Raw genomic sequence first — 23,268 nt, forward strand, 5'->3', positions numbered from 1 at the left:
AGAAGAGACTGGACAGCCATTTGTCTGAAAAGTTATAGGGTTTCCCGCCTGAGCAGTGCGTTGGACTACAAGACCTCCAAGGTCCCTTCCAACTCTGCGATTCTGTTATTCTCTTATCTACATTCTACCTACTTACCTCTTTACCTCTTTATCTTCTATCTTTTTATTGTCTGTCTATTTTTTATCTACCATGTACTTATCTGCCATAAAGAAGAGGGAGTCAAGCTATTTTCCAAAGCGCCTGGAGGCAGGACAAGAAGCAATGGGTGGAAACTAACCAAAGAGAGAAGCAACCTAGAACTAAGGAGAAACTTCCTGACAGTTGGAACAATTAACCAGTGGAACAACCTGCCTCCAGAAGCGGTGAATGCGCCAACACTGGAAGTTTTCAAGAAGAAACTGGACAGCCATTTGTCCGAAATGGTATAGGGTTTCCTGCCTGAGCAGGGGGTTGGACTCGATGACCTCCAAGGTCCCTTCCAACTTTATCATCTTCATCATCATCATCATCATCATCATCATCATTATTGTTATTATTATCTACCTACCTAACTACATGCCTGCCTACATCTATCTATCTATCTATCTATCTATCTATCTATCTATCTATCTATCTATCTATCTATCTATCTATCCAGGTCCTCATTTTACTGACCTGGGAAGGCTGAGTCAACCTTGAGCCCGTCAGGATGGAACTGCTGGCAGTCAGCAGAATTATAGCCTGCAATATTGCATTCTAACCACTACACCACCAGGGCTCTATATCCATCCATCCATCCATCCATCCATCCATCCATCCATCCATCCATCCATCTATCTATCTATCTATCTATCTATCTATCTATCTATCTATCTATCTATCTATCTATCTATCTTTACCTTTCTTGTATTTATCTATTATCCCCCTATAATCTACCATCTATTTACCTACCTACTTACCTACCTACCTACTTACCTACCTACCAACCTTCTCTCTCTCTCTCTCTCTCTCTCTCTCTCACACACACACACACACACACACACACACTCCTGTCTTCCATCTCTCTCTCTTTTTGGGACTCTGGTCAGGACTTTGGCATCCTCCCTGCAAATGGGAGCCAAGGGCTGCTGGAAGACCCGTTGTCACAGGCTGTATTCACTTACAAGATGTTCCTCTTTTCTTCCGGTCCTTTCCTACTCCAACCCTCCATCAAATACAACTTTTAAAAGGGGGAAAAAGGAGATTTTTTCAGGACGTTAGGATTGCAGCAGAGCCTGCAAGCGTAACCTGAATGGGAAATGCACCTTTTCCCGGAAGCCCAAATTAATTTGCTTGCAAGAATTTAGAGTTCCCATGCTATTTTGTGACTCTGACTTTGTTTCTTCCCTGTCTCCAGAGATTTTCCTGGCCTGGCACCCTTTTCTCTGAAACAGGAGCAAAGCTAGACCTTCACCTGCCCTTCCTTGTAGCTTGGCTCTGCTTCCTGGCGCCCGGGCACGTCGGAGGCAACCCAGTTATGCTGGAAAAGGGAAATTTTTTCTGTGTTTCCAGTCAGTTGCGCAGCCTCTGTGAAAATGCACCGGATATGGGTAGTCCTTGATTTATGACCACAACTGAGCCCAGATTTTCCAAAACTGCTACAGAAATTTTGGACTCAGCTAAGATCGTAAGTCAAGGACTATTTGGGCTAACTCGTTGTTTGTATTTTTTAAAAAAAATTCTTTCACTTTTTATGTATATTAGATATTGGGTTAATTCGATTATTAGTTAGAGACCTGCACATCTGAAATATTTGTTTATATAGTGCATTTTTCTTGATAAATGAGAAAATTTACAACTATTTGCAAAGCCATTATGTAAAGGGAGGAGAATTTATCAGGTCCCCCCCCCTCTTTATTCTGCTTTTAGCATCCAGCCAGAGTGGACTTTTTTTTCTATATTTAATGTTGGGCTTATTTGATATTTAGGTCCTATTTTTTTTTCCTTTTTTGTACATCAATTTTTTTTCCCTTTTTTGTCGTTACTGTTGGATGTATGTTTTTTCTGGGGTTTTTTTCTACTTTGTATTTTATTTCCTTTGATCAAATATAATAAATATAGATTTTTTTAAAAAGTCACAATGACAATCGGAGTGGGGCCATTTGAATTCTTCTTTTCGTGAGCGCCACAAGCTGAGGGGTGACCTTGTGCTTTGGTCTGTCAGTCAGTCAGTGGTTGTTGCCAAACTTGTGATTAAGAATTTGGAAAGAGCCTGAATGTCAAATCAGGAGACTTAATATACAGGCAGTCCTTGACTTACAACGGTTCATTCAGTGGCCACCCAAAGTTACGTCACTGAAAAAAAGGAGATGGTTACCAGCATCAAATTCCTGGGTGTGCAGCTAATGAGCAGGCTGGCTTGGTCGCTCAACAGTGAGACACTGGTGAAGCGGCACAGCAGCACCTGCATTTTCTGCTTCGCCTGAGAAAAGCACATCTTCCTTCCCCTGTCCTGACCACTTTCCACAGGGGGACGATCGAGAACATCCTGTCATACAGCATCACAGTCTGGTTTGGAAGCATCCCTACTTCAGACAGGAAGGCGGTGCAGAGAGTGGTGAGGACGGCAGAAAAGATCATTGGCAGCTCCCTCCCTCCCATCCAGGACATGGCACAGAAGCGTTGCTTGAGCAGGGTCCGCAAGATTATCTGGGACACTAAACATCCTCTTCACAACCTGTTTTCCTTGCCTGGGAGGAGGGGGCTTCGTGGTATCCATAGCAGAACATCCAGATTCAGCCATAGTTTCATTCCATACAGCGTTAACCTTGTGAACTCTCCAGCTTCCTCCTTCCGTTATATATCCAAGATGGACAGTATTTAATATTTATTTGTTATGTATATGTAGGGATGTGGGTCTATACATATGTTGTACATAGTATGTTTAGGTGTGTGTCATGTATGTGTTTCACTTTGAGAGCGGGCAACTAAATTTCATTTTTGATGTGTGCCGTTGTGCCCAGAGTAAAAAAAAAATGACAATAAAGGTTATCTTATGTTATTTGCAACCATTTTTCACACAACTGTTGCAGCCTCCCCCGTGGTCACGTGATCAAAATTTGGACACTTAGCAACTGATTCGTCTTTATGACGGTCTCAGTATTCTGGGAACTTGTGATCCTCCTTTTGCGACCTTCTGACCAGCAAAGTCAATGGAGAAACCAGAGTCACTTAACAACCGTGTTACTCACTTAATAACTACAGCAACTCACTTAACAAACGTAGCAAGAAAAAGTTGTAAAATGGAGGCAAGCCTCACTTAACCAATGTCTCACTTAGCAATATAAATTTTTGGCTCAGTTGCGGTTGTAACTCAAGGACTACCTGGATTAATAACTCCAGCATGCATTTCTCAATATTTGACTTGGGGAGTCAGAGGAACTCATGGCCAGAAATTACGAGACTAATAAGCAGAAGCAGCTGGATTTTTCCAAGGAACACAATTTGTTGTCAATGACTTCTGACATTGTGTCAGTTACCACTTTTCGAGTTTCGTCTGAGCTCCTGCACAGCTCTTCAGCAATAGCATCTGTTCTGTCCCAGCCTACGCGAGTCACCCCTCTTCCAACAAGCAGGCTGGAGCTGCAGGAAAAAAACAATCCCCTTTTATTCTCACAGACCTGAGTCAATGTCCAAGGCAAACAAACACAGTTCACAGAAACTCAATCCTCAACACTAATGGTTGCCTTTGGCAACCGGCAATCCCACACCTTCCCTTTTATTATGCAGCCAAGGCGTGGCTTCCTAATGCCTTCTCCTTTGCCTTTGGAGCCGCCCCATTGAATTCCTCTGTCCTATTCGCTTCTCTTGCCTGCACATTCGTGCATTCTAGACTACCTGCCCCAAAGAAGAGGGGGTCGACCTATTCTCCAAAGCACCTGAAGAAGGCAAGACAAGGAGGTAACAGATGCAAGCTAACCAAGGAGAGAAACAACCTAGAACTAAGGAGAAACTTCCTGACAGTGAGGACGATTAACCAGTGGAGCAGCTTGCCTCTAGAAGCTGTGGGTGATCCATCACTGGAGGTTTTTAAGAAGAGACTGGACAGCCATTTGTCTGAAATTTTACAGGGTTCCCTGCTTGAACAGGGGTTGGACTAGAAGACCTCCAAGGTGCCTTCCAACTCTGTTACTCTGTTATTCTATTAATTGATGAGATCACAGTTAATTGCAGTTTTTCAAAGGTGACACCTTTAGAACAATCACCCAGTGCTTTTCTTCACCATCAATACAGGCTATGTTAATAGTGCTTGGCTTCCAAGCATTTAGTTGGCAACATCTGTCCTTTCATGGTGTCTGATCTCTTCTAATGCCATCCTAATTCTTTGGAAGCAGCCCAAAAGCTGCAAAATTAAAGAGACGAACGGCTTTATTTAGTCCATATTGGCAGGACTTGTGAAGAATGTAAAGACCTGTTTGTCTTCACCGGTTGGGTTTAATGTAAAGCAGTGTTTCTCAGTTTCAGCAACTTTTAAGATGGATGGGCTTCAATTCCCAGAATTCCCAAGCCAGCTTGTTTTAAGATGGGTGTGTTTCAATTCCCACAATTTCCCAGCAAGCAAAATCACCCCCTTTTAAATTGCTGAGGTTGAAAACTGTGAGCTATATTATGGTCTTGGGCTGAAATTATGATGATTACCATCGTTATTGGCTTAATCAAATTTGTTTGGCACCTAATTTGGTGATTTATAAGAAGATAAAACATAGTAAAATGTTCAGGATTTCTGTTGCTAAACCAGGCAGTTATTAAATGAGTTGCACCCAATTTCACGACCTGGGTTGTTAAGTGAATCACACGGTTGTTAAGTGAGTCCAGCTTCCCCCATTGACTCTGCTTGGTTGGAAGCTGGCTGAGAAGGTACAAAGGTGATCACATGATCCAGGGACAGGGCAACAGTCATAAGTACCTACCACATTCTAAAATTCCAAATTCTGAGCATGTCACCCTGACGGTTGTAAGGATGAGGACATGTTGTAAGACACTTTTTTCCATAATATTGTGATGGTGATCGCTAAACAAGTGGTTGTAAGTCAAGGATTACCTGTAAACCAGGGGTTCTCAACCTTGGCAACTTTAAGACTTGTGGACTTCAACTCCCAGAATTCCTCAGCCAGCAAAAGCTGGCTGAGGAATTCTGGGAGTTGAAGTCCACAAGTCTTAAAGTTGCCAAGGTTGAGAACCCCTGCGTGTAAACTGTTCTTTGGAAGACAGCACTATACACATTCTAGCCAAGGTGAGGTCAGAAGAATAATTTGGGGTTTCAACTCAAGTTGGGATTGCGCAACAATAAATCAAAATGAAATCTGGAACCTCTGTGAGGAAAGGAGATTTATTTATTCCCCAAAGCAAAGAAGTTTTAGAAAATGGGATATAAAAGGGCTGTTTTATAGAGGAACTGGTCCTTGGTGTGTGGGCTTGAGTATGTGTGTGTGTGTTGACCCGGACACAAAGTTGATTAAATCGTGTGATGTGGATTGAGTCTCTTTGTTTGAACCCTAAGCATTATAATTGTGTTTACATTGTGTTAATTGAATGTGGTGTGTTTGCTTGTATGTGTTTACAATTTGAAATAGGTGTTTAATTCAGTCTTGAGTTGGGCTTTTAAGTGTGCTGTAATTTTAAAGGATGTCAGAGGCTGCTAATCAGTAACTTAGTTGGAGACCTGGGTGAGTTAACCTATGTTGTCCTATACAGTATTTCTGACACAGTGATATAAGTGCTTAAATTCTTCCCACAGTGACTGCAACCAAGTTGAATAAATATAAACTCTTTTAAGTTTTCTCCAGAGCTGGTGAAGGGTGTTAGGTGAAGGCATCCGAAGAGTTAGCACTTGTTTCAAGGACTTGATGATTCAAGAATCCATTTCTGTATTCAGCTTGGTGTCTGGCCAAAGGAGAGACATCAGCCAAGTGGAAAAGTTAAATATTCAGCCTTAGTGGAATGGAATTAGCACCCCAAACTTGGCAGCTGCTGCCGCTGCTGTTCGAAGCAACAGCTGCAAGAATGTGAGAAGCAACATCGTGCCAGGAGAAGCCTCTGTGTTGTGTAGCACAGACAACTGAGCTGTCTGGCTGGTGACATTTGGCTGTGACGTCATACAGGGAGGGTCCCCCGATTCTGGCAGAAACTTGAAGCTTGCTGGGGTCAGACATTCTTCCAATTATAGAAGGAATCTGTGATTGGCAAATTTCTGATCCCTAGTGACTTGAAGACGCTGAGATCAACAATTATAGCTTTTGCTATAAGATCCTGGGCCGTTGAAGTTTGTGCAAACTGTTCTCTTTGGTGTTATTCAAAAAACCCAGCCTTCCTATATTTTGACAATCATAACTATTTTACACAATTGTTAAGTAGGTCCTCGACTTACGACCACAATTAAGCACAAAATATCTGTTACAGACCGTTGTTAGGTGTCCCAGGGTCACACAATCACATATTGTGACCGTCTGACAAGCAAAATCAATGGGGAAGCCAGATCCACTTAACAACCGTGAAACTAACTTAACAACTGAAGTGATTCACTTAATAACGGTGGCAAGAAAGGTCACAAAATGGAGCAAAACTCACAATTATCTTGCATAGCAATTTTGGGCTCAGATATGGTCGTAGGTTGAGGACTATCTGTACTCTCTGTAAGGACCCACTTCAACCCCACATCTTAAGAAAGCAGAACTCTTGGAAACAATTTCTTCCAACAGGAACTTTTATTAAGAGTAGTTGATAGCAGGCATAATAGACAGGATTTGAGGGATTCCCTTACAGATCGATATTTTAAAGTGTCCCTAAGCAACCCCCACCCCACAGTTCATCTGGACGGTTCAGAACCGGCCAATACCCAGGCGTTAAGTCCATCGTGGGAAAGGGGAGATAACATTGGTCCGGCTCTGGTTGCAGCAAGATGTTCAAGCGGCTCTTCGCACCTTTTTTTGAGAACGGAGAGATAAGCCAGACTCCGGAGGTTGTATTTCTTTCTCCCCCCCCTCCATTTTTCCTAGCTGACAGGTTAGGGAGAAGAAAGTTCAGAGAGAGATACAGTGCAGGAAGCAACTTGTTACACTGTAGTGAATAGAGGAAGTGAACTGTAGTGAACCCGCAGGCACATCCCCCCTCCCCCTTGGGAGTATGGCAGAACCCAGGGAAAGGTGAGGTTTGTTTTTAGATCAGAGGGGATAAATAGAAATGAAATAGGAATGGGTTCTCTCATTCAGGTGACTGCCAACTGAATCCTTCCATTTAGAGCAGAATTCCCCAAACTTTTCGGGTTGGCAGCCTTGAGCAGGGGGAGGGGAAAAAGAAGGGATGATTTTGTATGGGGGGTGTGAATGTATATGCACGTGCATATGTGTGCCCAAACACCTGTTGCTTGAGTGGGGCTGTGAGCACTCGCGCATGGTGTTGCAAACACGTACGATGCTCACGGTGATACTTGCACAAGTGGGGCTGCAAACACCCACAACATTCATGGTGACATTCGTGTGAGTGGGACTGTGTGTGTGTATGCACACACGCACACCAGCCAGCCACTCATGTGGCCCACAGGTTGGGGACCCCTGATCTAGAGCAGTGTTTCTCAACTTTGGACACTGGAAGATATCTGAAGTTCAACTCCCAGAATTGAAGAGTTGGACTCCCAACATGGCTGGCTAGGGAATTCTGGGAGCTAAAATCCACCCATGTTCAACTGGCCAAAGTTAAGAAATACAGGATCAAGTGTTGATAGAGTTGTAGCTGGACCAACCCACCATGCGACATTTTTGCTTAATAACGAGAAAGACATTCTTGAGAACATCTATTGGAACGACTTCAGGAATCAAGCCACCTGAACCATTTCAATGAAAAAGTCACCAAGCAAACAAATCATTTCAGAGAAGCTAACCAACCTTCCCAGATTGGGCCAATGCTGGTTTTTAACTTAACCTGGTTAACTTCTTTCGCTAGGTAGATTTAACAGAATAACAGAATTGGAAGGGTCTCTGGAGGTCTTCTAGTCCAGAGATCCCCAATGTTTCTGGCTTTGCGGACCAGCGAGGTGGGGAGGGGATAGTTCCATGCCAGTGGCCGGCAAGTACGCGCATGTGTGCACACTCCATTTGCGCGAGTGGTGTGCATGCATGCCTGCTTTTCACTTAAATGGAGCACACACACGCTCGTCTCCTGCTCGCACAAGTGAGGATGCATGCACGTGTGTGCATGATAGCTAGCCATTTCTGTGGCCTGGTTGCAAACCTCTCGCGGCCCACTAGTGGGCTGTGGCCCAAGCTTGGGAACCCCTGTTCTAGTCCAATTCCCTGCTCAAGCAGGAGACCCTATAACAGTGGTGGCGAACCTATGGCATGCGTGCCAGAGGGGGCACTCAGAGCCCTCTCTGTGAGCACACGCGCCGTTGTCCCAGCCCCGCCTCCCCCTGCAGCCCCCTCCTCACCAGCAGCCTCCCCGGAGGAGAGTCACCCCTGGGCACGGCCCACGCGGAGTAGCACAGCCAAGGACATGGCAGCCAGACAGCAGGGAGAAGACTCCACTCTTGCACTCCGTCGTGCGCAGATGATGCTGTGGGGTTCGGGTGGAGGGCATGACTGCTATGGTGGCTCAGCAGGGAGGGGTGGAAACTTCCAGACAGCTCGCCTTCGCTGCAGACAACTTGCAGCACCGTTTGCAGAATGGGACTTTTGGCGGGCTCAGCAGGGCAGAGACAGCCTGGAGCCTGGATAGAATTCTCTATTCAAGAGAGTCTATTCTATTGGCTTTCAAAAGCCAATAGAATAAAAGGGAGTAGCACAGCTAAGGAAAAGGGGGGGGAATGGCGGACTGCGTTGTTTGGCGACCCCCGTGAAATGGTCGTTCGACCCCAAATCGGGTCCCGACCCACAGGTTGAGAACCACTGTTCTAACTGGTTTATATCCAGTTTTCCTCCAAATGTTCAAGGAGACACACATAGTGCTCCTTGCCTTCAATTTTTCACCTTTACAATTGACCCCAAGGGGGGTTGGTTTTGTTGTGAGAAAGAACGTAGTTTGTCTCCAGGTCACTTTTAGGTCCTCCTAGTTTTATCAAACATTGCTTCAGCCATTATACATCATCGTTTCTTGATGTCTTAGAAGATGACGTGGGCTATTAAGAGAATATCTAGCTGACCTTTGTTCAACTTTTTTCAGCTTTTTTTCTTTCCCTCTTTTTTGGCAGATGATGGAGATCTGTTCAGTGTCCTTGGTTGAAGGAAGTGCATGAGCTGGCCAGCCGCTCTTAAAGAACCAGGTGAAGGTGAATCATCACCCAGCACCTATGTTTCCAACTTTGCACCCAAAATCAGAGACAGGCACTGCCTTGGGAAGCAATCCGACATAAGAGGGGACAATGTATACCTTCCTGCCTGAGAACTTCACCCCGGTGAAGCAGAAGCCGGCCAAGGAGCTGAAGCCCATGATTACCGCCATCGTGGTGGGCCTTATTTTGTTCATTGCCGCCGTGGTGGCATGGTGCTACTACGTGGCTTCCCTCCGGAAGGCAGAGAGGCTCAAGACAGCGGAGATGGATTTGCGGCAGGACGGATTCACCATCAAGAACCAGAACGGCGAGCTGGTCTTCAAGGTGGCCTTCCAATCGGGGCTTCTGGACCTTGAGTCCTGCTCCAGGGAGGGGGCCAATTTAACCTGCACACGGTCCGACAAAGGGAAAGTCAACTTCTTCATCAAGATTGTCACCCCGAAGGACACTGTGATCTGCTACCGGGTGCGTTGGGAAGAGTTTGTGGCAGACACAGTGGTGGATCATAAAATGTTCTGGGGAGATGCCCTCTGGTATGGGGGCTGTGAGATGAGTGTCCAGCATTGGCCGATCAAGCTGCCCGGATACCAAGAACCCATGCCTTTTGTGACCAGTGATGTCTATTCTTTTAGGAACAGTTTTGGAGGCATTTTAGAAAGGTATTGGTTGTCCTCCAAAGCTGCAGCCATCAAGATCAACGATTCGGTGCCCTTCCACCTTGGCTTCAATGCCACGGAACCCTCTCTTGTCTTCCAAGCCAGGTATAAAGACTCTCCTTACAAACCTCCATTGGGTCAGCAGCCTTTTCCTGAGCTGAGTTACCGGGTCTGCATAGGTTCCGACGTCACCTCCATCCACAAATACATGGTGCGGAAGTACTTCTACAAGCCCTCCAAGATACCTTCAAGAAACGCCTTCAGGTACCCCATCTGGTCCACCTGGGCCTTGTACAAAAATGACATCGACCAGGAGAAACTCTTGCGTTTTGCGGAAAACATCAAGAAGTACAAGTTCAACTGCAGCCACATTGAGATCGATGACACCTACACCCAAGCGTACGGCGACTTCGACTTTGACGCGGCCAAGTTCCCCAACGTGACTGAAACCTTTAAGAAGCTCAAAGAGGAAGGCTTTCAGATCACCCTCTGGACCCACCCGTTCATAAATTATAACTCCTCAAATTTTGGGGTGGGGATAGAGAAACAGCTGTTCATCAAGGAACCCACAGGACGGCTGCCAGCCATGGTGGAATGGTGGAACGGCATTGGCGCCATCTTGGATTTCACCAACCCTGCAGCCCGAGATTGGTTCCAGAGCCAGCTGAGACAACTCCGCAACAAATACGGCATCTCGTCCTTCAAATTTGATGCCGGGGAGACCAGCTATCTTCCCAAACAGTTTAGCACCTTCCGACCGTTGTCAGATCCCAGTGTCTGGTCCAGGCGCTACACGGAAATGGCCATTCCATTTTATGAACTGGCTGAGGTCAGAGTGGGGTATCAATCGCAGAATATCTCCTGCTTTTTCAGGATCATTGACCGGGATTCCGTGTGGGGCTATGAACTTGGCCTGAAATCCTTGATCCCCACCGTCCTGACCATCAGCATGTTGGGGTACCCATTTATATCTGCTGACATGATTGGAGGGAATTTTTTCCCCAACAAAACGGAGGGGGCTGTGCAAATTCCGGACCGGGAACTGTACCTCCGTTGGCTGGAGTTGTCCGCTTTCATGCCGTCCATGCAGTTCTCCATCCCGCCTTGGCTCTACGATAAGGAGGTCATCGAAATTGCCCTGAAGTTCACCAAGCTTCACGAGTCCTTGGTGGCCCCTCTGCTGCTGGAACTAGCCGGGGAGATCACGACCACGGGGGATCCCATCATACGGCCCATATGGTGGATCTCTCCTGGGGACGAGTCTGCTCACAAGATCGATTCTCAGTTTCTCATTGGAGACACCTTGATGGTGGCTCCCGTCTTGGAGATGGGGAAACAGGAACGAGACATCTATATCCCGGCGGGCAAATGGCGGAGTTACAAAGGAGAGCTATTTGAGAAGACTCCCACCTTGATCACGGACTACCCCGTGGATCTGGATGAGGTGGCTTACTTTGTCTGGGTCTCCTAAGCTGCCTCTGTGGATACATCTAGCTTTTGAAGTTCACAAACATCACCTTGCCTTATTCTGATAATCCTAACACAAAATAATTCTAATCAGAGGGTCAAGAGGGAAAATCAGACACGGTTGTGTGTTGATTCTTCGAATTGAGACAGATGCACGTGTGATCAAAAAAAAGATGAATATAGGCAGTCCTCCACTCACGACTACAACCAAGCCCCGAACTTCTGTTATTAAGTGAGACAGTTGTTAAGTGAGTTTTGCCCCAGTTTACAACCTTTCCTGCCATGGTTGTTAAGTGAATCACTGCCATGGTTAAATTAGTAACCGTTGTTAAATGAATTCAGCTTCACCATTAAGTTTGATTTGCAGAAGGTCTCAAAAGATGATCACGTGACCCTGGGACACGATAGCCGTTTGTTGTGAAGCATCTAAATTTTGATCAAATGACCGTGGGGCTGCTACAACGGTCCTAAACGTGAAAAACGGTCACCAATCACTTTTTTCAGTGCTGTTACAACTTCGATCAGTCGCTAAATGAATTGTTGTATGTTGAGGACTGCCTGTATTGTCACAAGCTTTGCACCTGGAAGCAAAAGGCCCTATTTGTCTCTGAACTGTGTGTGTTTGCACTAAAATGGTTGTCTTCCGGTGTTTTTTTTTTCAGAGGTGGGACTTGTAATGCCAAAATCCTCCAGTGATTTATCAATCCTTTCACCTTCTAGTGTTTCTGGATGGTTTAACTTCTTGAGCTGGCAAAAAGGGGAGGGATTTTACTTTAAGCTGATGAGAATTTGCTCTCAATCTGTTTCAAAGAGCAGTGAAAGGAAGCTTCGCAAGCTGTGTTCAAATGTCGGCTCAACCAGGATGAACTGTGTTGTTTTTAAATTGGCAAGGCATCTAATGTTGCTCCAACCGAGTCTGTCTGCAGGAGGGAGAGGTTAAAAAAAAAAAAATCAGGAGGGTGGTCACAAATACACAATCAATCCTCCCCCCTCATTTTTATACGTGTCACACGTACAAGCAGGTAGTCCTTGACTTATGACTGCAATTGGACCCAAATTTTCCGTTGTTAGGCGAGACAGTTAAATGAGTCTTGTCCCATTTTATGACCTTACCTGCCACAGTTGTTAAGTGAATAACAAGTTATTAATGGGAGTAACACTGTTGTTCAGTGAATCCGGCTTCCCCATTGGCTTTACTCGTCAGAAGATCCCAAAAGGGGATCACAACCCCAGGAGCCTGGGGATGCTGTAACATCGTAAGTGTGAAAATGGCCATAAGCCACTTTTTTCAGTGCTGTTGTAACTTCGAGCGGTCTCTAAACAAAGTAAGTCAAGGACGACCTGTACGTGTAAAAAAGGAACTGGGCTTCAAACAATCAGGACTAGCAACTTGACTTTTCAAATCCCTCCCTGTGGACTCCTTGGCTGTTGCACAACCTAGCCTTAAATGTTATAATGCCATAAGCTATTATTTGAAATGAGCTTTGTTCTCCTAAAGGGAATAAATTGAATTTATACAGGGATGTATTTATAGAAATACAGAGATATATCTTATTTTCAGATGAGGCTGGTATCCAAAGAATGAACTAGCAACGTAGATTTGGTTGCTGGCCTGGGCTGGTTCCTTGGCTCTGGGCTTTGGGAAAAATGGAAAGGCTGTGGATTAGCCTAATATTTTTCAGTTTTGCACCTCAAAGATTTAGAGCAGGGGTAGGCAATCTTGGCTCTTTTATGACTCATGGACTTCAACTCTCAGAATTCCTGAGCCAGCATGGCTCAGCTTGGAAACCTCTCCCGTTTCCCTCAGCGTGGCTGGCTCAGGAATTCTGGGAGTTGAAGTCCACGAGTCATAAAAGAGCCAAGGTTGCCGAACCCTGGTTTAGAGATTGCTTCAGTTGGCGGTGTGGAATTCCGGGACTTGTAGCCGCAAAACATCTGGAAGGCTACCTGTTGGGGAGAGATTTGTTTGGTTTGTCCCTCCCTCTGCTAGCTAATTTCTTATCCAGGTGATTAACCCATAGAAATTCATCCTTGCACAATACGGTTAGAATTTCACCCACAGAATTTGGTAAGTTCAAATTTAGAAGAGAATATTTGTAGCTCTTTTGGGTTGAACTTGGCTGTTTTCTTGCAGACGTCTCGTTACCCAGCTAGGTAGCATCAACAGTGCCAGAAGGAGTGGGTGATGGAGGAGGACAGTGCTCTCTGAGCTTGGTTGTTTTCTTGCAGATGTTTCATCACCCAACTAGGTAACCTCATCAGTGCTAGGAGGGAGGGGGTTGATTTCTGTTTATATACAGGTGGCTTGCCCTGTCAGTGTTGGTGGGAGTGTTGTTTTGTTCTTGGTGGTTCCTTCCTTAGGCTGTCGTTCACTGTTACGTTGTTTGTCTGTGGATCCACAGGCACACAGAGATAAGCCACATCTACACATCATTCAAAAGAGATAATGAAAAAGCTAAAGAAAAAACATAAAGACCAAACACACAACTCCCCAACTCCTACACAAAGAGAGAATAACACCGAGAATAATACTAGGCCAACAATCAAGAAGTAATATCCCAATCAAAGAACTATCAACTATCAAGTATCAACTCAGACAAACAATCAAACAGTAACCAACAGCCTAATCAAGGAACCAACAACAAACTCCCATCAACACTGACAAGGCAAGTATGTAAACAGAGAATGAATTCCACTCCCTTCCGGCACTGATAAAGATACCTAGTTGGGTCGTGAAACGTCTGCAAGAAAACCACCAACCTCCGAGAGCACCAAGGACCCCATACTTCTCCTCCTCCTCCTCCTCCTCCTCCTCCTCCTCCTCCTCCTCCTCCTCCTCCTCCTCCTCTCCACCTCCTCCTCCTCCTCCCCGTCCCTTCTAGCACTGATGATGTTACCCAGTTGGGTCATGAAACATCTGCAAGAAAACAATTTAAGCTCAGAAAGCACCAAGGACCCCATAGTCGTCGTCGTCGTCGTCGTCGTCGTCCTCCTCCTCCTCCTCCTCCTCCTCCTCCTCCTCCTCCTCCCCCTCTCTGAAAACCCCACTCCTTCCATGCACTGATAATGCTACCTAGTTGGGTCATGAAACGTCTGCAAGAAAACCACCAAGCTCAGAGAGCACCCAGGACTCCACGGTCTAACCCTGAGCTGCAAATATTCTCTGCTATCAGTAGAACAAATCAATTCTTGTACCAAAAATGGAGAATGATGAGTTCTTTTTCTGGAAGACAAATGTAATTTAGTATACTCCAGATACTATTAAAGTTTTGATTAAACTTGGCAAGATGCCTCCTCTGATTATGTCTTTCTGAATTCAGGAAGGGATTTAACTTCCCATTGACCTACTTGTAGTTCTGCAGTAACCATGCCACCCTAGGAAAAACGAAGGCAAGTTACTCTTTTCATATCTCCTTGAGCTCAGATGTCTTGACAATCTTCCCCTCACATTTCATTCCTCCAGAACAGTGTTCCTCAACCTTGACAATTTTAAGGCATGTGGACTTCAACTCCCAGAATTCCACAGCCAGCATTGCTGGCTGTGGAATTCTGAGAGTTGAAGTCCACATGCCTTAAAATTGTCAAGGTTGAGAAATATTGCTCCAGAAGGTACTGTAATTAAATTCCCGAAGGCCAAAATATACCTTAATGGCAGCAAGGAGTCTGAGAAGATTACAGACAGTCCTTGACTTACGACCAAAATTGAGCCCAAAATTTATGTTGCTAAGCAAGACATGTGTTAAGTGAGTTTTGCCCCATTTTACAGCCTTCCTGACTACCATTGTTACAGTAGTGGCCAAAATTGTGGAAACCTTTTGGGAAAAGTGTGTTTTTGTGGTTTGATGGCTAATAATACCACTTTTTTGGGGGGGGAGTAGTAACATAAAATTATATATCAATGGAAAGATAATTTAATCAAGAATGTGATGCAACAAAGTTTGTTCAATTATCTGTACTGTATTCTATGAAAAGTTAGAGCCGAATAACCAGAAAAAGGAAGCACAACTTTCTTAGGTTGGTATCAGGTAGCTTTCCTTCATCCGATTGTAGCCAATGAGCATGAGTGTTTTGAGAGTCAATCAGGTGTCATTTTGTTTTGGCCATGAGCCAATCAGATCACAGTAGGATTCAGTTCTTGATGTCATGAATTGAAGCTGAGAGACATTAGTCAGTGTGTTATGTGATGGCTATCAAGTTGGTTCGCAGTTTTTTGTGTTCTTTCATTTAGTGAGCTTGTAAAACGTAATAAAATTAAAGTCATGGTGCAAAGAGTTGACTGCTTGCCCAGAAAGCAATGTAAAATAGTGTTATTAAGTGAACAAGGCTACAGCTATAAAGAAATTAGAAAATGGGTGGAAACTTAACCAAAGGTGGCATTTCTACTGTACACTTTTCCCAAAAGGTTTCCACAATTTTGGCCACTACTGTAACTGAATCACTGCAGTTGTTAATTTAGGAACACGGTTGTTAAGTAAATCTGCCTTCCTCCTTGATTTTGCTTGTCAGAAAGTCACAAAAGGTTATCACATAACCCCGCAACACTACAACAGTCGTAAAATGAATCAGTTGCCATGCATCCAAATTTTGATCACCTGATCATGGGGATGCTGCAATGGTCATAAGTGTGGAAAGCCGTCATAAGTCATTTTTTTCAGCACTGTCGTAACTTTGAGTGGTCACTAAATGAACTGTTGTAAGCCGAGGACTACCTACGATGTCCTGCAGTCATCTTGCCCACATCCAGGGATCTGCCCTTCTTAACAATTGTGCAGATTTAGGACTTTCAAAACAAAAGTAGAACATTTTGGCAATCTGAGGTGAAGGACGAGAGCCAAGCAGAATCTGGAGATACTGAATTGAGAGATGGGAAAAATGACATTTTAGTTTCCGTGAAATTTCTTGTGGGTCTAATCCCAGTTGGCCCAATAAAGTATTTGATTCAATTTAACTGGGGTAGGAGAGAGGGGGGGGGTTCGTACAGTTACGGATCATGGAGGGGAAAAAGTGGAAAGGGATTATGTTTTCCTTCTTGGTCATAAAATTAAAAAAAAACCCTTTGAGTCATTCATTCGTGTCAATGGTGAATGGGGAAGTTTTATGAACTGTCCAGAGAACATTTGTGTTATCAGGTGGATCTGAAGTTTAATAAATAATAAGGTTTTAATGCCACCTAGCCTGACTCATTTTGGAACTGGGAAAAAAAAAACTTGAAATGATGACTTTAGGAAAGAAGTAAATCTCCACTCGAATGAAGGCAAATAGCTTTTGGATTCATGCCGGATCCCATCCTTGGGGAATTTCTCTCTCCTGAAATTCGTGCTTTGGGCTGTTCCGTGAGTCGTGTTTATGAGGTGCCTTCCTATTGGCTGATTGGTGCATTGATGGCTGGCAATTGGCTGTCATTTCCTTGGGCTGCCAAGCCTTCGGCTCCTAAGTATTTGATAGGCTGGTGGTAATTCAGCATTCCTGTTGACTGACAAGGGGCCCGTTTCCCAGGCTTGCATCATATCCCTGGCTGTTTTTGTACCTGCTCATCCAACAATCTTAGTAGCTGCGAAATTAAATGTGTGTCTTTGTTCATTACAATGTGAGGCTACCAATGAGTTTGGGTCTCCTCATCTAACTACTCAGTCATGTTCTTGCTGTCTGGTGGTTAGCTTCCTCCCCATTTGTCCTACATAGTCAAAGGGGCAATCCATGCAGGGGATCCACTAGATTACATTGGAAGTATTTCCCACACCTCCAAGTGATTTTTAAAGTGCATAATTTGTCCTTGTATGCTAGCCTCTGGGCAGTGTGCAGTTCCTACTTGCAGATCTCAGCAGCTGCGTTCTGCTGCTTCCAAAATGTTTTTGATATATGGCAAAGTGTGCCATATAAATCTCCTTTCTTTAGTATTAAACATCTCCAACTTCCCCATATCCTTGTTAATCAACGTGAGTGGTGAAACTATCATAGGTTGTCAAGTGTTGTCTAATTTGGACTGAAGGGGATCAGTTTGTAAGCTATGAAATGCATTTTCCCCAACTTGTCCCTTTCCAGAAATTTGGACTAACCTCACAAAATGAATTCGACAAAGTAGACCATAGCCTACTTCTTGATAAGGTAGAAAAATGTGGGATGGACAGCATCACCAGCAGATGGATTTGTAACTGGCTAACCAATCGCGCTCGACAGATAATCCTCAATGGAACTTCATCTTCATGTAGGGAAGTCTGCAGTGGGGTATCCCAAGGCTCTGTTTTAGGCCCAGTACTCTTCAACATCTTCATCAATGATTTGGATGAGGGAATAGATCGGGAACTCATCAAATTTGCAGATGACACTAAGCTGGCAGAAATAGACAACACTCCAGATGACAGGCTTAAGATACAGAAGGATCTTGACAAACTTGAACACTGGGCACTATCTAACAAAATGAAATTCAATATAGAGAAAAGTAAAGTTTAACACTTAGGGAAGAAAAATCAAATGTACAGGTACAGTATAGATCAGGCATGTCAAACTCGCGGTGTCACGTGACGTCGTGCGACGTGTCGGAGCTTTTTCTCCATTGTCAGCAATGGGGTGGGCGCGCTTTTAGGATGACGCATCCGGCCCGCGGGCTGGCAATTTGACATGCCTGGTATAAATGGTACCTTGCTCAATAGTAATAACTGTGAGAGGGATCTCAGAGTTCTAGTGGACAATCACTTAAATATGAGCCAGCAGTGTGCTGCAGCTGCCAAAAAAACCAACACAGTGCTAGGCTGCATTAACAGAGGGATAGAATCAAGATCACGTGAAGTGTTAATACCACTTTACAAGGCCTTGGTAAGGCCACACTTGGAATACTGCATCCAGTTTTGGTCACCACAATGTAAAAAAGATGTTGAGATGCTAAAAAGAGTGCAGAGAAGAGCAACAAAGATGATGAGAGGACTGGAGGATAAAATATACAAAGAACACAGGAATTGGATATATTTTAGTTTAATGAAAAGAAAGTCTAGGAGAAGCACGATAACAGTCTTCCAATATTTGAGGGGTTACCACAAAGAAGAAGGGGTCAACCTATTTCAATAGCACTTGAAGGCCAGACAAGGAGCAATGGATGGAAACTAATCAAGGAGAGATTCAATCTAGAACTGAGGAGGAATTTCCTGACAGTGAGAACAATTTGCCTCTAGAAGTTGTAGGTGCTTCATCACTGGAGGCTTTTAAGAAGAGATTGGACAACCATTTGTCCAGAATGATATAAGGTCTCCTCTCAGGGTTGGACTAGAAGACCTCCAAGGTCCCTTCCAACTCTTATTCTGTTAATTAACCAGTGGAACAGCTTGCCTGTAGAAGTTGTGGGTGCTACATCAATGGAGGTTTTTAAGAAGAGACTGGACAACCATTTGTCTGAAATGGCATACGGTTTCCTGCTCTATTATTTTGCTAAGTGATCAGTTGTAAGTTGACAATCTTTATTTGGACCAAATAATAAAACACAGTGGCAGTGTTCGCACCATTTGTTGTGACAAACCAATAAATAAAGTCTCACCGATGGGCTGCTTCAGACCTCATGTTGACCTCAAACACATAAAGGCATACCTTGAATGTTGGGTGAACACAGCCTAAGCATTATATTCCATTTTCCCCCAAAATTTTACCAATGGTTGAACAGCCAAACAGACCCATTTTAGAAGACTGGAAGGCAATGTGCCCTAGTTGATGGTTCCTAAGAGAATAATCCCTCAATTAAATATTAGTTAATATTTTTAATACAATGTACAGTCGGAAACCAGATTTCCAGATGGGAAAACACAAATGCTGGCTCTCTTCACATTTTTCTTTTGTGTTCAATCTGTTCTTTGAACCACAAATGTAATTCCACATTCACTTCTATGTTCTTATGGAAAGTAAAAAAAATTCAGAGGTCTGGAATAAACACACACACACCTGCCTCTAGAAATATATGTCCCAAAACATCTCTTTTTGGGGATGTTTCAAATGTATTATATGTATGCCATTTTTCTAAATTGAGATTTGGCTTCCATTCAAATGGATATGGCGAAGGTGCATATGTAAAAATGAAAATCCTAATAAAGTTAACCATCATAAACAATAGAAACTAGTGGTGCAATAATTATCAATTAAAGTAATATAATTGTTTTGAGCTGGTGCCTGAAATATTGTAAAATAATGGTTCAAACTTTGGGCATCGTCACCATCAAAAAGTCTTCTTTTTCATCTTTCAGGGCTAGGCAACCTGGACTCTTTTATGGACTTCAACTCCCAGAATTCCTGAGCCAGCCTGGCTCAGCTTGGAAACCTCTCCTTTTCCCCTCAGCATGGCTGGCTCAGGAATTCTGGGAGTTGAAGTCCACGAGTCATAAAAGAGCCAAGGTTGCCTACCCCTGGTCTATATGATGGCACCTCAATTGATATTATGTGATGAAATATCTCAAGAAAACAATGAAGCTCAGAAACCACCAATGACCCCACAGTCCTCCTTCTGCTGTTGATGATGTTACCTAGTTCAGGTAGCAGCAGCATCTTACCCAACCCCCGGTCCATGGACCGGGGCATGCCAGCAACCGGTTCGCACAAACAAGCAAAGCCCCATCTGCGAGATGCAGGCAGCACACAAAACCACCCACCCTCTGGTCCGCGGAAAAAAACTCTCTCCATGGAACCGGTTCCCAGTGCCCAAAAGGTTGAGGACCTTTGACCTAGTTGGCTAATGAAATGTCTTCAAGAATACAACTAGGGTCAGCGAGCATCAAAAACCTCACAGACCTCCTTTTCCTTCTCCTTCTCCTCCTCCTCCTTCCCTCCCCCCCACAGCCCTCTCCCTTCAAGGACTGATGATGTTACCAAGTTGGGTCATGAAATGTCTGTAAGACAAGAAGCAAGCCATTTACATAAACAGAGAGCAATTGGCACTCTCTTCTAGCACTGATGATGTTACCTAGTGACCTAATGCCTCCCTGGGAAAAAAAATCCAAAATATTCCTGAGAAGAAGTTGAGATCAAGGTCTCATGACATTCATTTGTCCTTCTTTCCTTGTTGCCTATTCATTGATTAGTCACCCTGGTCTTGATTGCCCCATCTGCTGTGCTAAGATAACAATTCTTCCCCATCGTGAACAGCTGAGATTGTAAGGTTGTAATGTCAGCTATGAAGGTTCAGCAGAATGAAGAGACACACAAAAAGTGCATTTGCCATGTGTTAAGAAAAATGATTGTGAGCGAAAAATAATTCTAAAAATAAACATTCTGAGTTAAGTCCACATCATCTGAAGACTGAATGATATGCCGTCTTCCCCTTCTATGATTCTAAGAGAATTTCAAGAGAATTTCAATCTATTTTGGCCTGGGACTATTAAGGAACCCAAAAGAAATAAGCCACCTCATCCAGATCCACGGGGTAGTCCGTGATCAAGGTGGGAGTCTTCTCAAACAGCTCTCCTTTGTAACTCCGCCATTTGCCCGCCAGGATATAGATGTCTCGTTCCTGTTTCCCCATCTCTAAGACAGGAGCCACCATCAAGATGTCTCCAATGAGAAACTGAGAATCGATCTTGTGAGCAGACTCGTCCCCAGGAGAGATCCACCATATGGGCCGTATGATGGGATCCCCCGTGGTCGTGATCTCCCCCGCCAGTTCCAGCAGCAGAGGGGCCACCAAGGATTCGTGAAGCTTGGTGAACTTCAGGGCAATTTCGATGACCTCCTTATCATAGAGCCAAGGCGGGATGGAGAACTGCATGGACGGCATGAAAGCGGACAACTCCAGCCAACGGAGGTACAGTTCCCGGTCCGGAATTTGCTCAGCCCCGTCGGTTTTATTTGAAACAAAATTTCCACCAATCATATCTGGTAGGATGAAAGGGTATCCCAGAAGGCCAATACTTAGAACTGTGGGAATTATGGATTTTAACCCAAGCTCATATCCCCAAATTGAATCCCGGTCAATTATACGAACGAAACATGGGATGTGTTGGGTCTGGTAACCCACGCGAACTTCTGCCAACTTGTGAAAAGGGCTGGCCATTTCTGCATAATACCTGGACCAGGTGGTGGGATCTGGAAAGGGTTGGAACTCTTTGGGAAGATAGCACGTCTCCCCGGCATCGAACTTGAACGAGGATATGCCGTATTTTAAGCAAAGTTCCTTTAAGTGGGCATGAAACCAATCTCTGACCGAAGGGTTGGTGAAATCCAATATGGCGCCAATCCCATTCCACCACTTCACCATGGCAGGGGATCTCTCATTTCGTTGCGTGACAAAAAATTGTTTCTCGATTCCTACCTTAAAGTTTGATGACTTCTCGTGGACAAACGGGTGGATCCAGACGGTAACATTAAATCCGTCCTTTTTAAGCTTTTCAAACATTTCTGCCGCGCGAGGAAACTTCAAGACGTTGAAGTCAAAGTCACCGTAATTCTGTGTGTACATGTCGTCAATTTCAATATGGCTGGCTTTGAAGCCGTGCTTCAGGATCATTTCGGCGAATTCCTGAACTTTCTTTTGATCGATCTCTTTTTGTAAAGGGCCCAGGTGGACCAGATTGGAAACCTGAACATTTGTTCGGAAGGGACTTTCAAAGGTTTCTTGAAATAATTCTGTGACATGTATCTATGGGTGGAAGTCATGTCTGGAGCTGTGCAGACACAGTAACATAACCTTGGAAAAGCTTGATTCTCCCGCAAAGAACCAAATGGAGAATCTGTGAACCTGGCTTGGAAAACAAGAGATAGTTCCGTGGCATTGAATCCAAGGTGGAAGGGAACCGAGTCATTGATCTTGACAGCTACTGCTTTGGAGGACAACCAGTATCTCTCCAGGACACCTCCGAAGCTGTTCCGAAAAGAATACACATCGCTGTTCACATAAGGCATGGGTTCCTGGTATCCTGGCAACTTGATTGGCCAATGCTGGACACTCATCTCATAGCCTCCGTGCCAGTGGGCATCTCCCCAGAACATTTTGTGGTCCACCACCATGTCTGTTAAAAACTCTTCCCAGGTGATGGAGTAGCAGATCACAGTCCTCTTTGGTTTAATTGCCCTGATAGTGAAATTAATCTTTCTTTTCTCTGTCCTGGTGCAAGTTAACATGTCCTTCTCCTGGAAGCAGGATTCCAGGTCAAGGGCCCCAGATTGAAAGGTCAACCTGAAGATCATGTCTCCAACCTGGTTCTTGATGGTGAACCCATCCTTTTCTAACTCCAGCTTTTCAACCTTCATTGTCTTCTGGAAAACAATGGCATAGGGGCACCAAAGTGCTACCACTATTAGAAATAATCCCATTAGGAGTAAGGCGCACACCACAAAACAAAACGGTGAGGCGGCTGGAGGCATCTGGCTGAGTTCTTGCTCCTTCTCCATCTGTTCTCCTTTCCCTTGACGACGGAAGGGCTGGGTTTTCATTTCCCTAGAACCAATGGCTCAATCTGGATTTTGCCCTTGAAATGAAATGAAAAACAAAACTTTGGGTTTTGCGGATTAGGTAAATTTATTGTTATAGGAGTGGCTAATCCACATTCAGCCCGTACAGGTAAAAAGTGGAGGCTGCAATATTTTTGTTTTATTCTACAGATAGTCCTCGACTTACGACTACAATTGAGCCCCAAATTTCTTTTTTTAAGAGAGATATATGTGAAATGAGTTTTGCCTCATTATACGATCTTTCTTGCCACAGTTAAGTGAATCAGTAGAGTTGTTAAGTTAGTCACCCGATTGTTAAGTGAATCTCGCTTCCCCATTGACTTGGCTTGTCAGGTCACAAAAGGGCATCACGTGACCCTGGGTCATTGCAACCTCAGTAAGTAAAAAAGATGTTGAGACTCTAGAAAGAGAAGAGCAACAAAGATGATTAGGGGACTGGAGGCTAA

At 44.3% G+C, this 23,268-nt stretch overlaps 1 protein-coding gene and 1 pseudogene across 4 annotated transcripts in view; one reads left to right on the forward strand and one right to left on the reverse strand.

Annotated features, from left to right (window-relative positions):
• The window catches only part of MYORG (myogenesis regulating glycosidase (putative)), a 41,900-nt gene extending 28,042 nt beyond the window's left edge, over positions 1 to 13,858 (forward strand). For all 4 annotated transcript variants that reach the window (XM_039369740.1, XM_039369739.1, XM_039369738.1 and 1 more), the window contains exon 2: positions 9,201 to 13,858. In XM_039369740.1, the coding sequence (XP_039225674.1) occupies positions 9,372 to 11,408 (2,037 nt within the window). In that variant the 5' untranslated portion in view covers positions 9,201 to 9,371 and the 3' untranslated portion in view covers positions 11,409 to 13,858. The remainder of the gene's footprint in view (positions 1 to 9,200) is intronic.
• A 6,418-nt stretch (positions 13,859 to 20,276) lies between these two features.
• LOC120320207 lies at positions 20,277 to 23,060 on the reverse strand (annotated as a pseudogene).
• Positions 23,061 to 23,268: the final 208 nt, after the last annotated feature.

Source organism: Crotalus tigris, unplaced genomic scaffold, assembly GCF_016545835.1.
Source record: "Crotalus tigris isolate CLP2741 ecotype Arizona unplaced genomic scaffold, ASM1654583v1 scf7180000021214.215828, whole genome shotgun sequence".
NCBI classification, from domain to species: Eukaryota; Metazoa; Chordata; class Lepidosauria; order Squamata; family Viperidae; genus Crotalus; species Crotalus tigris.